General features: G+C 32.9%; 2 protein-coding genes across 3 annotated transcripts; one reads left to right on the top strand and one right to left on the bottom strand.

Moving 5' to 3' along the window:
* Positions 1-715: 715 nt before the first annotated feature.
* On the bottom strand, positions 716-6164 carry LOC144999613 (Eukaryotic aspartyl protease family protein). Of its 2 annotated transcripts, none has more exons than XM_078958738.1 (12): positions 5975-6164; positions 5524-5837; positions 3476-3605; positions 3124-3377; positions 2741-2968; positions 2495-2660; positions 2342-2415; positions 2163-2259; positions 2004-2070; positions 1830-1901; positions 1493-1623; positions 716-856 (listed from the first exon to the last, which is right to left on the bottom strand). In XM_078958738.1, exons 1-12 carry the CDS (start codon positions 5999-6001, stop codon positions 815-817), a joined length of 1602 nt encoding a protein of 533 aa, XP_078814864.1. In that variant the 5' UTR covers positions 6002-6164; the 3' UTR covers positions 716-814. The 2 variants fall into 2 exon arrangements, with proteins under 2 accessions (XP_078814864.1, XP_078814865.1); XM_078958739.1 differs by having other exon boundaries at positions 717-856; positions 6084-6158.
* Positions 6165-13562: 7398 nt separating this feature from the next.
* LOC145001020 (receptor-like protein EIX2) lies at positions 13563-16414 on the top strand. Its single transcript, XM_078960338.1, has one exon. The coding sequence runs from the start codon at positions 13618-13620 to the stop codon at positions 16285-16287; it is 2670 nt and encodes an 889-aa protein (XP_078816464.1). The 5' UTR covers positions 13563-13617; the 3' UTR covers positions 16288-16414.
* Positions 16415-16693: the final 279 nt, after the last annotated feature.

Consider the following 16693-nt stretch of genomic DNA (forward strand, 5'->3'; position numbering starts at 1 on the left):
TGGGTGTGTTTGACTTGTGTATATGGACTTTGATCTTATACAACAGTTATACATCGATGACTTATTTTTTGGATACCTAGCATGGTTTACAACTCTCCAGCTCCGTGGTGTGCAACCTTTTAAGTGATAATTGCACGAAGGTAGGGATCTACCCTATCTTGAGGAAGAGCTTCAGGAACTACCTTGTTTACTATTTCCTAGAAGGGTACCGACAATCCACCCAGTAAGGTACCACAATATTTACCAAAGGGCCTTTGACCTAGCGGTAAGGAGTGACCCTCTCAAATGAGAGGTCATGAGTTCAAATCTCATTTGGAGACATATGTGGTGCTTAGAATTTGATTAGGACTAGGATAGTTTGTCGTTAAAAAAAAAGGTACCACAATATTTAATGTAGGAACTATCTGGTTTTGCTTTTGACATTCCGTGACCATAGTTGATTGGGTTGGAGAAACTTTTATAAGAAAAAAAAATATTTTTCCTAAAACTGTCATATAAGGTAATGAGCAAACCCTTAACTTTTTTCTTGATTTTGACATAAAAAAAGTTTCACTTCTTAATTTTTATAAAAACACATAATTTTAAAACATTAAAAAAATTTATAAGATAGAATATTCAGTAAAAAAATTCCAATTACATATTACAACAATATATAGTAAGATATTATTTACAAAATTTATGACGTTCTTTGTTGCAAAGTTTTTGCAATAATTTGCAGATTCAGCAACACTTTTGATCACAACTTTATGACTTCCTCAAACATGTACAACACAATTTTCAATTGAATGCAAGACTTATGTTATCACCATCTTTTTTACGAGTCTTCTAAGTAGGAATGGATGGAGATTTCTCTTCTCTTTGATCAGCATTGCAAGAAATTTACAAAATACAACGAATTGTTAAACATAAATACAATTTGGGTTTTGGTTTGATCATCATTAAACAACGAGAGATTGGGAAAATAAATCAACAATTGTACCACATGCCATGTATTATCTTAAAACTGTTGTGCAAAAGAGGCAACCATAGACAGAATAATCATATGCACGTGATTTTGTGTATCTACCATGTACTTATGTTATGTATAACATCATCCATGAATGTTGTTGATAAGCAAATATGTCACCTATAAAATTTGATTTTTAGATGATGTATCATGTAGTACTACCTGTGGTAGTCTGATAATTTCAATCAATTATTCGTTAGAAAGATTATACAATGAAAGGGAACTGCTGTTATAAAACTTTACAACGAACAATGTGTAACTTATATATACTTGTGTCACATTTACAACAAAAAATTTGTACATGAATTTGTTAGTCTGTTATTTCCTAGCTCACTATGATCGAAAATTGACATACCTACCGATAAATAAATAAAAGGTGCCATGTGTGTGTGATGATTAATACTATATAATATATATATATATTACACAAACAAAAATATTTACTTCTAGAAAACTAAGATGTTACGATGAGAAACAATAGAATACCAATAAATGTAGCATGTAAGCAAGAATCATGATGAGGGTCAGTTGATAAGGTTTATGCTGCAGTGAACTGCTGCTACTTGAGATTCTTCTGCGACCACTTGATGTAGCAGACACGTTAACAGGTGTTCTACCTGATAACAAGATTCAAAATATTACAATCTTTTTTGTTTGTTTATATGTGTAGTGCATCATGTGTAGTTTAAGGACTAATTATGTCAATTATGTATAGTTGGGATAACAAATGTAAAATCCTACTCTTCTACCTAATCAAAATTAGAGAACTAGTTTTTCTATTTTCATCTTCAATCAATCAAGAAGTTTATGTTAAAGGACTTACAATCGTGGTCTACCCATCCAATTCGTTGAGCACCCAAGTCATATACGATAGCCTTGTCTTTCAAAACAATGTCTGCATGAAATAAGAACACATAATTAAAAAGGTAATCAAGAATATAAAAAATTTAAATTTAAATAAAATCTTCACATGTCACTGCTTGTAAGTTAATTATACCTCCTAAAATCGTAAGTCCTTGACCCTTAACCTTCTGAAACCCTATACACCATGCCAATCCACCATCCTAAACAGATGTAATTCTTGTTTGTATATTCTCTCATTTTAAAAAAAAAAAAAAATAATAATAACTTATGATAATATTTAGCATGGAAATACCACAGTGTTTTGTTCCAAAAGGTAATTATCTGGTTTTAAATTCATCGAAGCATCACCCTCAAAATTGAAGCTCACAGTTGGAAAGATCTCAGAGACACTGAAATGAAATTAAAATATGATTAAATGGAAATACTAAATTCATTAAAGAGCTATGAAGTTTCAAGATGAAAAAAAAAAACCTATCGTTAGTTAGATAACACTGGTATCCCTTTGCATCAAAAGCTTTTACAGATTGAGGAACAAACTTTGTAATCTAAACATTATGCAAACTCATTAGTCATGAAGATCAGCAACATAAAGTTTATGACATATTTACCCTTTTTCATACTTACAGCATCCACAAAAGGATTATAAGCCTCTTCTGTTAGGTATCCAAGTGTTGTTCCAGAATCAATTATTGTTCCTTTTCGGTGTTTTGATATTTCAAAAGCTGATGGATCAATTGGCAATGTTTTGTCATTGACTGAAATACTAGTCATATGTAGATTATAATGTGGCCTACATGCACAAAAAAAATGATCAAAGGAGTAATATTTTGAAGAACCCTAAATTTTTTTTTTGAGTGAAAGAAAACTTACTGTGATGGAATGAGTGGTGAATAGACCATTTTTGGATTCATAATTTGACCAAGAACTAGAATGCCACCACCATCACCACCACCATCAAGACAATGAGAGAATGCATCTGGAGCTGCCCCTTTTGAAGCAAGTTGTGAAATTACGGATAAACCCTGTTGACCAAAACCAAAGATCCCGTTGACCGCTCTCTCGGGTTCGGATAACTCCCCAGATTGAGATGTGCTACAACTGTTCTATATATATGTTAGGGTCTGTTTGGTATGATGGAATAGAATCATAAAAGATATGAAAGAACAAGGTAATAGAAGGCATCATTACATTCAATCATCATGCTTGATTGAGTTAAAGAGTTAAAGGAATGGAATGAGTTATTAATAACTCACCCGAATATCACTTTGGATGAAGCATTTGATGAAGGGTTTGACTCATCTGATATCATTTCTAAATGAATTAAATCAGACGCATAATAACCCGATGTTGCACTTCCATCTCCATATTTAAATTTGTAAATACAACGAGTGCTTGTATGTGAACAATCTGCATCACCAAATTTCATTCCTACAAGACACATATCATCTGAACATTTGACCAAAGAAGATGTTTTCGAGCTTTCATGATCATAAAACTCAATTGGAACCTGTTTCAGTATGGAAGGAAAGAATAGTGTCACAGTTAGTTATTCAAAAGTCAAAGTCAATGAATCTTTTTACAAATGAGAACTTGAGTAAGTAATACTTTGAGTCCACTAGATGTAGGGCAACCTTTACAGTCTTTACAACTGACCCACAACACATCACTTCCTGTGTCCACTTGTACATAGTATTCCTTTGGAGGTGAACCCAATTGCACTTTTGTATAATAAAGCCTACATATACAAATATATATATATATATATATATATATATATATATATATATATATATATATATATATATATATATATATATATATATATATCTTCAAAATAAAGAAACTGACATATCAAACAACAAAACAGCAGTCCCTTAATTCGAGATGGAAAAATTTGATCTAACGGGTCAACCCGATCAACCCGTTTTATTTAATAGGTTGTGCTAGGGTTGAACTTTCCGATCTGATGCCAAGCCGCCAACCCATCTATATATATATATATATATATATATATATATATATATATATATATATATATATATTATTTTTATTTTATATTTTATTTAATCTTATAACCTAGAAAATACAAAAACAAAATCCTAAACTCTTAAAACTTTGGAAACATTTTTCATACTATGATCCATAAGGAAAACGATGTTGAGGATAAGGTTACACACTGCATAAATGTGGGATGGTTAAAGTGGAGGGCAATGACACGAGTTTTGTGTGACAAGAAGGTGCCACTGAAAGTAAAGGGAAAACATTGTAAGATGGCAAGAAGGTCAGCTTTGTTGTACGGATTCGAATGTTGTTGGCCAATTAAAAAGGAATATGAGAGAAAGATGTAGGTGGCAGAAGTGAGGAAGATGGTATAACATTTTTGTACACATCAATTAGGAATTCGTTGGGTGTGGCATCAATTATCGAGAAATTGAGAGACTGAAGATTATGGTGGTGTGGTCATGTCTATAGGAGACAATCGGTTGTTGTTGTTAAAAGCGTGGAGTCCATTACAGTTGAGGGTGTGAGGAGGAGTGGTTGGTTGATATGGAAGTAGGAAGATAGCATGAGATTAGACTTGAAGGAGTTAGCCCTTACCAAGGACATGAGCTCAGATAGTAGAGTGTGGAGTGTGGAGACTTAGAATTAAGGTACCAAAATAGTATTAGCATAGTCTAGGGTCTAGCTCCCTCTTCATTGTTAGTTCTTGTCGGCCTATTCTCACTTTCTTACTCTTGTTTTTCTATTTAATTACATCATGTGTAACTCGCATATTCTTTCAAGTTACTCCTTACATATGGATCCATTACTAGCATATTTATTCATGTTTTACTTGTTCATCCTTGCTCCTCTTTATGTGTGAATTTTCTTTTTTGTTTTCGGTCTCTTTATACGGACATACCATTTTATCACTAAATAGCAGTTGACGTTTTATATGCAAAGATCTTATGGAAGGATATCTTTGATGTGGGCATGATTACGAAACTTTTCTTTTACATATTTATTTGTATTTGCATTTTTATTTTCTTTTTTGCCAAAGGCTTCTATAGAACATGTCTCTCAACCCTATGGAGGGGTTGTCGACCATCCTACCTCCCTCTTACCTCATTTGTATGGGACTCGATGAATGTTGTAAACATTTTTTATCCTATGTAAACTTTGAAATTTAAATAGGTCAACCAAGATCCAACCGTTTATCATATAACAAATTGGTTTGAGAAAAAAAAAAAGTAAGCTAAGGTCAACCACGGGTTGAACCGTTAATCTAAGAAGTTGGGTTAAGTCTCATTTTAAACAAGTTGGGTTGGGTTGAAAATCTCAACCCGTTTAATTATACAAATCAACCCAACCCGACCCATTTCCCTCCCACCCTTAACTGCTCAGTCTTTCCAATGAAAACGAGGAAAAAAATTGCATTTCTATAAAGACCCGGAATTGAGGCACCTAAATATCAAAGGAAAAAAATTGCGTTTTCTTATGAGTAGAGGAGATAAAAAAAAATTACGAAAATGTGGAGAAATTTTGAAAAAAATTGGGCACGAAATTCATTCAATTTAGGATTGTATACAAAAGAAATTAAACTAATTAAATGAAGAATCATAGTATATCACAATCGAGAGGATGTATTAAGAAGAAATAGATTAAGGAAATACCCAACACGATAAGGATCAAAAGTGCCCTGAAGTGGGAAGTCAATAACATCTTTTGTAGAAGACGATAATTGCTGCTTCAAGAATCTACTGTGCCTTAGATTATCTCTATCTCTAAGTTTGCTCAATTCCATCCGTTGATTGTGCGGAAAAGCTCTTTCCAGTTTAAGAGTCGCCGGAGCCTTACACAGAACAACCACTCCCTGCAATAGCACGGCGACAACAATGCCGGAAAATGTCCAAGTTGCCGGTCTTCTGGCCATTACAGAAGCCCGCATCCCTAGTTCCTCGTTGCTTTTACCCTTTTTCTTTGAGACCTTTTATCAAACAGCAAAAAGGCAACATAGAATCGATCAATTATACACGTCGCATGGATTGCGAATGTGGGAAATTCGTTAATAGGACAGATTCAAAGTGGAGAGGTTAATTTGGGGGGTTTCAGAAAATGGATTACGTTTGAGTGATGAAATGTGAAATCCATATTCGCTTTGTATAAATCATTGGTGTTTGATCAACAATGACATGAACCCCAAAAATTGAAAAGGCAGCGAGATCACACCCACCAGAATTTTCTGAAGACGATACGAATCCCGTTTTGATTTCCTAAAAAATCTCTCGCCATGGATGTGTTATGTTTTCTTAGATTTGCCATAACGAGAAGTTCGTTCTTGCTACAATCCTTGACTTGGAGTAAATTTACATAAATGGCCCATCATTATTCATCGACCTTCACTTTTCATCTACATATTCTTGATTATGTTGCTACAGTCCTTCAATAATATTTAGGGTGTGGTTGGCAAAAATAACTGTTAGTTGAAAGTGGGTAGTGTGTAGCAGGTAGCTGGTAGCGGGAAGCTGTATTTTTATTTGTTATACGAGTGTTTGACAAAAGTAGCTGATAGCTTTTAAAATATATAAAATTACATAAAAGGACAATTGATTAAAAATAAATAAATATATAAATATATTTTTAAGGGTAATTATGTAAATTGATTTCAAAAGCTCAGTAACGTTTTGTTAAATGCTACAGGAAGTAGATTTTAGATTTGGAACGTTTTGTTTAAACTAAAAGTTAAACGCTCGTATTGCTAAACGAAACTTTTTGTTTAAACTAAAGCATTTTGTCAAAAGCTAGAAGCTTCCAAATGCTTCCAAAAGCTTCATGTCAAACATGTATAGTATTTACAAAAGAACTACATAACATTATGAACAAAAAAGCAAACATGACACGTTTTTATGTAAAATGCCATGTGTAAAATATTTAAATGGTTAAACATTAGTTGTGATACATGTATCTAATAATTAAAATAAAATTAACACAAGAGCATATGCCCCTGTATACTTGGTTTAACCGTATACTTGGTTTAACCAGTGGCGGATCCTTTATAGGGCCAAGGGGGCCATGGCCCCCCTGATTTTTGAACTTATAATACCCAGATTTTATGTAAATGATTGATTTTTATATTTACAGTATTTTTCTGGCCCCTCTCGTTCATTCTTTATAAACAAAACAAGAAAATCAAAAGGTAGTTCATAAAATTAGGAAACTAGATAAGTTATCAACAAAATGACTAAATATTACTAAAAAGAATCAAAATTAATCATATATTAGGATACGACCTGATTTGGAAACTAAAATCTATAAAATCCAAAAAAAACATATTGTAGTTTACAATTTTTCTAACTCAATCTTTAACGAACAATAAACCATAAACTAGATATTAATGCTTCAAAAAAGAATTGTTCATTGGGAAAAAAAATGGTCACCTCGGAAACTAAAGAATACAAATGTCTTTGTCTCTCTAGTCTTCTGTAAGTCTCAATTTCTAGGATCCAAACCAATGATCAAACAGATAGCAATCAATAAAAATAAGAATGGAGTAAAGGAAAGATAAAACCAAGCATGCACACGTTAATATCACAAAAACATCAGGTACACATGGATACACACATACATCACTCTCAAACTGATACTGACACACGATATTTATAGGACCACCAGCTGTACACACGTGTACAACCGTACACCCATGTACGACCGTACACTGGGTGTACGGACGTACAGACGAGTCCGACCGTACACAACCACACAACAAGCTACACACACCATTACAAAGTACAAAATCCTACCAAAGACCTCTACAAGATGAATGCCTAGCCCAAACCACTATATTATGACCTATCAATTTCTCTCTATCGTTCACCAACTGTTGTTTACCGTTTGTTTTTGCTTCCTCTTCACTGTTTTCCTCTACACACCAGACTTTTGCCGACCTCTGTTTGTTCTTATTTTATCTTCCCACTCCAAAATCCTCATCCTCCGAATATGTGTAAGTTTTTGTTTCTTTCTATCTCTAATTTATTTGTCTTTCTTTCTCTATTACATGTAATATATTATATTAAAAAGTTGAAAGACATATGAAGCTAGGCTGTAGGTACTTGTCTACTAATGTATTAAAAGCCTCCAACAAAACTTTTTTTTTTTTTATTGTTTTGTAATTTTATATATTATTATATTGCTAAACATTATAACATAAATCTTACGAAAAATTAATTTGAAATTAGAATAATTTAGTTTGTTAAAGATGTATATATTCTCTTTTATTATATTTATTAAGTATTAATTAATTTTATATTTTCATCAAAATATAATTATCATTGTTGTAAAAGAATTACAATAAATTAAAAATAATCAATTTGAAATATACAATTGTTAATTATTCTTTCATTTGGTTCTTGGTTAATGGTTACTTGTTAGTTAATTATGTTATTTAGTGTATATCAATTAGAAAAAACAAAGTATTGATAGTTTTCTAAAAAAATATGCAAGCTTTTCACAATATTCTGAACAATCATCGTCAATTGTTTTGGATGCAACTACTAGCTACGACTAATCATGTTATGGAGAACTGATCTCAAATTAAACTTGTTTATATGTGAAGCTTTAGTCCCCCCCGGTTTAATTGATGTAACTATATCATACATTTTCATAAAATGTATAATTAGCATGTTTTGTATTTTAAGATGAGCATTGCATGAGTATATTTCATAAATTTAAAATCGATTAATTGATTTATTGTAGGTTAATAATATCTAAATGCATCAATAATAAATCATGTAATCAACTCTAAAAGGGGGCGTTTCATAAGAAAATAATAACGGGTTAGCATTAGACTCCTTGTAATAGATTGAGATAATTAAATGCAAGATAAATCAAAGTATGATTATTTTGATTGTTGTGTGGATGAGTTGAGTGGATAAGAAGGGTAGACGGCTCACGAACCAACCGCTATAACAATAGTAGAAGTGAATAAAAAAGTTCATTATCAAGAATTAATAAGTAATTCTTGAAATATGAACTAAGTATAGACCATTATTATGGTTGTAGGTGTTTAGAGAGTTGAAAATCTATTTTATCCATTCCAGTGGTTTATTTGTGTGTTTGCTACTTCAGGTGAGTTTTCACGGACTTACTTACTATGTAGATTATATGTTATATGTCGGACTAGAGATAGACCTTTTAGAGGGAATCCAGTGGATTCATGATCATGATAAACCTCTCTGAGGGAAGTGGTCAAGATAGTGATAGACCGATAAGAAGGAAGTGGTCAATACTAGGTCAGTTAGAGATAAACCGCCACAGGGAATATAGTAATTGTGGCCAGTTATGCTAGCATGCTAATAGTTTTATGTGTTACTTATATATATTCAATTATATATGCTCAAATTTATATGTATTCGTTATAAGTTTATGTGATCAGTTAGATGTTATGTGTAAGTTTCAGAATGCTTATCATTTATATAGTGATTAAGTGTATGATTAGTCGCTACGTCTTAGTCTTACAATTATGACTTTTTTATGAAAGAGAGAAAGAGTTCACCCAAAAACTCACTCCAAAATGGAAGCCTTGGGTCTTATTTTATACTTACATGCAAGCAGTATTGTAAAAATCCTGACTGGGTCCCGATTAATCTCATATCAATCCCTAGGCGTTACACGACAAACTGGAAGGCGTCTAGGGATTAATCCCTACCTACAAAATGAGAGAACAATAGCAAATGATGAAATTTTAACACTTTGAAAAAGTTTTATCTCAACATAAACGATTTTAGGAATTATTAGTGTTGTATTAATCATATTAACCTATTTTTGTTATGATATTAGTTGTATTCACGAACTTTGTTATGATATTAGTCATCTTTAATTTTTAAAAATTCAATGAAATAGTAGTTTAAGGTCCCTGATTAATCTATGTCTAACCGATTAATCACTTAACCCCAATCCACCAATTAGCAATGTTTTAAAAACCAATTTTTTAGTTGAACTGGTATGGTGACCGGTTTCCGGTTGAACCGGTTTAACCGGTTCGACCGCTGGGTTAACCGGTTTCTATATTTTTCATGTTTTTTCCTATTTTCGTTTACATAAATACATATATAAATAATGAATTTGATGTTTACAAATTCAAACATTAAAGATACACATGAAAATAAGTTTTTGATGAATCCAAATACATTAAAATAACACATAAGTTCTAATGTTTTACGTCAATCTATATACATCAAACAGAAAATAAAGTATAATACCGTAACGATATATAATTTTAGATGAATATGACATCAAAAAACTTTTATATAGTTTACCATATGTTTTTGTTTAGAGAAAATTAAATAGATATGACAAAAAAATCACCAAAGTTTATTATGTAAATGATTTTTTTCGTATGTTTTCATTCGGTTTAACTGGTTCAACCGGTTTATTTTGACCATTTCAACCGGTTTTTCTAAAAACCAGCCAGTTTAATCCGGTTCAAAAATCAATGTAAAACCACTGATAGTTGAATCGTTCCCTTTCCCGGTTCCCGGTCCAACCGGTTCAAACCGATTTTTAAAACATTGCCAATTAGCTAACTTCGGCGTTTTTTAAAACCTTGCATGAAAGCAGTAAGCACCAACCCTTATAAATGAAAGTATGGGATAAAGGAAAGAGTCGTGGATGTGTAAGAAGTTGTTTCACAAGAAACCTATCCTATTTAGGGGGTGTTTGGGATTTCATCTAAAAACTCTTTTTTAACTTATTGACTTCTTGAAAAGTCAATAAGTTAAAAAATGTTTAGATACCTAATAAGGACTTTTAAAACAAGTTTTGGTTTAGCCTTTGAAAATGAGTTTTGAAGAAGTTACAATTTGTGACTTCTTAGAATGACTTATTACTTATTAGAATAAAAAACAAGCAAAAGTCAATAAGTCAACCAAACACTTTTTAACTTATTAACCAATTGACTTTTTCCAATAAAAAGCTAATCCAAAAACTTTTTAAAAATCTCATTTTCCACATTCATAAGTCAATAGTCCTTTTGGGTAAAAGTCATTTTTAACTTCAAAATGAAATCCCAAACACTCTCTTACTAGAAAGCTACAACTTTGACCTCACAAGGTCAAATCATGATGGTCTTCCATTCCTTATAATACACTAGCGTATGTACCTTTTATTTATATAAACTAACTTTAAATAAATGGAGTACAATAGATCCAAAAATAGGTACACAACATATAAATCATACATTATGAGTTACTAGTTGTTATTCTCTCTTAGAAAATATTCTTTCAATAAATAATAATTATTTCCTCATTACATATAAGAGTTGAATATATTTATTAATAATCATATTTATAATAAATACTCAATAAGTGACTACTTGCTAAAGGTATGACCTTATAGGATTATATGTTATTTGGAAACATCACTCTTAAATGATTATTGAGCGTATATATCCAACACATTGGACATAAGCAAGCATAATGACTTCGAAAAACTCATAAATCAAATTAGGTAAAGGAAACTTAAGACCAAGGGTAAAAGGAGTCTCATGAAAGAAAATTCATGCATAAGAAACAAAGTCTAGCCTAACCCTTTAATCGGAGGGTCTAAAACGATACCAACAAGAAATCCATGCTTCGATCTTAGCAAATCGATTTGTTGCTTAGAAAAAGAACAACTCTCATCATTTGGTTTGCAAGAAGGAATTGATCTAGAAAGTATCCATAGTCGATGAAGTTAAAGATTAAGCTAAGAGACGAATATAGAACATACCTGAACACTATCACTATTGACATCTTAGGATTTATTTGAAGATAAAGGTTATGAAATGACAAGGATTAAACCCTATTTATATTGCCTCGAAAGGATAACTACATCATCAAAAAGTTGATGTTTCATGATAACAGTGTCCCATCATGATTTATCAGTTTAACTTTGAATTTTAAAATCTCATCCTTTGAAATCCCCTTTGGATGCAATTTTAGAGGCAATCGTTGCGAGTCATATTTCGCATCTTGTATCTTAAAGTTTCTTAGGATCTTGAATATGTATTATCAAACAAGGAAAATTCTATACATACCCCCAATTGATTTGTATACCCCCTTCACAATGTGAGTGTAATAGTGCTTGTGTACCTCATTCCCAATGTGAATGTAATAGTGTTTGTATACCCTATGATGTGATAATTTATATGAGTGGGGGGGGGGGTACATATAGTAGCACCCCAAAAGCTTATTATTATTATTATTATTATTATTATTATTATTATTATTATTATTATTTATCTTTTTTATATGACCAACTATAAATGAAAAAGACCAAGTCAAGTCAATATCTAGTCAAACACAACTTGATAATCGCAATGAGAGTCAATAACGTTCAAGAGAAAGTCAATAACGTTCAAGAGAAGATCAATAATAATCCTGGAGTTCTAGCATAGTTTGTTAACTAATGTGATTTGTATAAATAGCATATCAGATGACACAAAAACACACACATCCTAACACTTTAAGACTGATCACTCAATGTACTCACTGTCAAATGTTATGTACTAATAATTCTTATCAATAAAGAAACATACGCAATATGACATTTTCATCTCGAGGTTTTATGTCGGATATCTTAATTGATCAAAGGATTTCCTTGTAATATATTTTGTTGTTTGCTTTCTACATCATTCCACCATCTTGAAACATTTAAAAACATCATAACGCTAAACAAATTTATCTTGATTCTTTTGTTTTTTTTTTGACCAAAATACATAGTACTTAAAGCTTTTGCATATCTTTAACATTTTCAGATTTTGCATCAACATATCCCGAAGCTTTTGTAAAAAACCATTATTTTTTTTAGTTATCAGTAGAAAATATGAGATAAATCATCCAATACTAAAATCTCCTTTAATCACTCCCCATTAAATTTATATGCCAAATTATGGATGCTAGATTTTGATGTCGATACAGAAAGTCGTTGCTTTAATCTCCCAATGTCGTCGCTGCCGACATCCAGGCCCACTGTTGTCTTCTTCTTGGTTTTCCACCAGGTAAACTATCGGCGTTACTCAGCGCATTTTTTCTCTTCCTCTCTGTTCTCCATTTATGTTCCTGTTGAGATTTTTTTTAATTGACATGATAAATTAGATATGTTTATTCTGAAACTTTTCTAATTGATATAATAAATCTGTTCAGGATATCAAATGCTTTGAGGATATGATGAACTGTGAATCGTGCTATATGGGCATTAACATAAAGTGTTTAAGAAGGGATGGGGAATACGAGATTCATGAAATAATTACTGTTAAATTGATAACAGAATTCAATGTATGCGTCTACATTCTTATTTGCTTGTATTGAATAAAGGTTTTGCACTTTTGCTATATGTAACTGATAACAGTTGTAAAATAAACAGTAATTTTTATTTTACATCACTTTTATACAGAGACCCAAATAATATAATTACTATTTTCATAGGTAGATTTATACTTAGATGTCATTAGTTTGTTTGTTTTATGATTTATATCACATAATATTGAATACCAAAAAATATCACAATATAGAAAAACCTATATATAGATAATAAATACAAGTTTCGAAGACTTGCAAGTCTTTGGACGTCAATTCCATTTTCATTATTGCATGACCCACAGAAGAAGACACCAATATGAGCCACCCACTTAGAATCATTATCTTCACATTCGATATTATATAAACCCTCATGGGGAAGTTCATATATCCATCAATACAAGCCAAAAATCATTAAGATTTTTTATTTACATTATGAATCCTTGTGTTTTTATAATTTTCTCACTTCTCTTGCTCTTCCTTGTGACTGCAACTGCCAGCCAATTAGGAGGAGATGATAGAAATATGAAAACGTGTTTGGATAATGAGAGAGATGCTCTCCTTCTTTTCAAAGCCCCCCTTCATGACCCCAATGATACTCTCTCTACATGGAGAGCTGACCAACACGAATGCTGTAAATGGAATGGAGTCACATGCAACACCCAAACAGGTCATGTCACAGGGCTTGATATCAGAAACCATGATCTTGGAGGTGAGATTAGCCATTCGTTGCTTAACTTAACCTACTTGAATACTCTTGCTCTTTCCTTCAATTCTTTTAATGGAACCATTCCCACTTTCATTGGTTCTTTGAGTCAATTAACTTACCTTGACCTTTCCGAGAACTCTCTTTATGGAACAATTCCTCCAGAGTTTGGAAATCTCACCAACTTGCAAGAGCTTCATCTTGATTCTGTTGGAAGGTGTAGAGTGGAAAAGGTAGAGTGGTTGTCTCATCTCTCTCAGTTGGAGGTACTTGTAATGGATGGGGTTTCCCTATCCAAAGCAAATCATTGGGTAGATGTAATTTCAAGTCTCCCAAAACTCTCATGGTTAAGTTTACAGAGATGTGAGCTGTCACAGGTCATGTATCCATATTCTTCATTTCTCAACTCTTCTTCTTCATCTATTGTTAAGCTTTTTCTCAATGACAACAATCTTACCTCATCCATGTATCGTTGGTTGTCCCCATTAACCACCAATAACCTCCTTTCTCTTGATCTCTCTGGCAACATGTTAGATGGGATACCCAAATATTTTGGTAACCTCTGTAGTTTGGAATATTTGGTATTTTATAATAACTCTGCTGTTGTCAAATTTCCTGATTTTCTCAACAACTTGTCTGGATGCACATCGCTTTCATTACAATCCTTGCATGCTGTGGAAAGCCAATTTGCAGGGTCATTGTCTGATGAGATCCAAAAGTTTTCATCCCTATATTCTTTGGACCTTTCTCATAATCACTTAAATGGAAGTATAAGTGAGAAATTGTGGGAACTACCCATGCTTGAGATTGTTATGGTTTCCTTTAATAATCTTACAGTTCCTTCCACACATCACTTGTCAAACATCTCTTATGTTAAATATCTTGATCTGAGCTCTTGCAAGTTGTTAGGACCCCGCTTCCCCAAATGGGTTCAGACATTAAAAAATCTTAACCGTCTTGATCTTTCCAATACTGGAATTTCAGACACAATTCCTCTTGAGTTTTGGGACATGTGGCCTTCTCAATTAGAATATCTGAATCTCTCTTTCAACAACATTAACGGGAAAGTACCAGATTTATTATCAAATTTTGCTGACTATTCAGTGATAGATTTGAGTTCCAACAACTTTAATGGCCAAATACCGAAGCTCTCTTCCGCTTTGGCAACATTGGATCTTTCCAGAAACGAATTCTCTGGAGGAATCTCCTTTATATGTCAAATTGTTGATGGGTGGTTAGAATTTCTTGATCTCTCTCATAACTCATTCATCGGACAACTCCCGGACTGTTTGTGGCATTTCAAAGACCTAAGAGTTCTCAATCTCGGACACAACAATCTCTTTGGAAGTCTTCCTCCCTCTATTGGATCTTTGATACAACTCCAGGTGTTGTATTTATACAAGAACAACTTCTCTGGAGAATTGCCTTTGTCTTTAAAAAATTGCATGAGTTTAATCTCGTTGAATTTGGGAGCCAACAAGTTTTCTGGTAAAGTGCCTGTCTGGATTGGGGAAAACTTATCAGGTTTGTATGTTCTTATCCTAAGATCAAACAACTTCTTTGGAACCATCCCTTTAAAGTTATGTCAGTCACCTAATCTTCAAGTTTTGGACTTGTCAATGAACAATCTCCATGGAAGCATCCCATCATGTTTGAGTAATCTTACGAGCATGGTCCACCAAGGAACATTCTCACAAGATGAAGAGATTCAGATATCATATTTACCAGGGCCATATGTTGACCATGCGATGATTGCGTGGCAAGGAGATGAACGCGAATTCTTTAGCACTCTGAAATTGTTGAAGAGTATTGACCTGTCAAGCAACAATTTAACAGGACAAATCCCGTATCAAATTACCAATCTTTCTGACTTAATTTCCCTCAACTTGTCAAAGAACGCTCTATCCGGAGAGATCCCACAGAAAATTGGTGAGATGAAAAAGCTTTTGACTTTGGATTTATCCAGAAACAATTTCTCAGGGCAGATACCATCAAGCATGTCTCAGATGAGTTTACTGAATTACCTAGACTTGTCATTTAATAACTTGTCAGGGAGAATCCCAACAAACACTCAGCTCCAGTCCTTTCAACCTTCAAGATATGTTGGAAACAAAGGACTATGTGGACCTCCCCTTACCAAAAAGTGTCCTGGAGATGAAGAACCAGTAGTAACATCGGTGATTGGTAAAAATGATGGTGATGGGGAAGACACAGATGATGAACTCGAACTCATGGGATGGTTTTATATTGGTGGGGGAATGGGTTTTGCTACTGGATTTTGGATGGCATGTGGGGCTTTACTTCTCAACCGCCGTGGGAGACATGCATTTTTTCAGTTTTATGATTATGTGAAGATGGTTGTGTTCACTGCAAATTTGCAAAAGGCTAGGCAGACGTAGTTTGTAATCTAATTTTTATTTTTTGTCTTCTTATTTCCTAGTATATAATGTAAATCAATTTTGCGACTTAACACCATGGGTGGTCATTTTCCCCGTGTTGTATGAAATAAGACTCCCTTGATGAAAATTAGAGGTGCACAAAAAAATGGTTTGGAAAAAGAAAAGCGGAAACCTATTCCCACCGGTTTAATATAAACTGATACAGTTTGAAGCGGAACCATCGCTTTAGTACCGTTTTGAAATATTGTAACAATAGTTTCAAGCATTTGAAATGATAAAATATTTAATTATTCATTATTTATACATTAAAACAAAACAACCTATTTTGGCTTCCACAAAACACTTGCCCAAACCTGTACCCCGACCATTAAACACTTCTGAAGTCGGATCATCTATCTTAACATCC

The sequence above is a fragment of the Lactuca saligna genome, chromosome 6 (assembly GCF_052625555.1).
Source record: "Lactuca saligna cultivar CGN05327 chromosome 6, ASM5262555v1, whole genome shotgun sequence".
In the NCBI taxonomy this organism is placed as follows: Eukaryota; Viridiplantae; Streptophyta; class Magnoliopsida; order Asterales; family Asteraceae; genus Lactuca; species Lactuca saligna.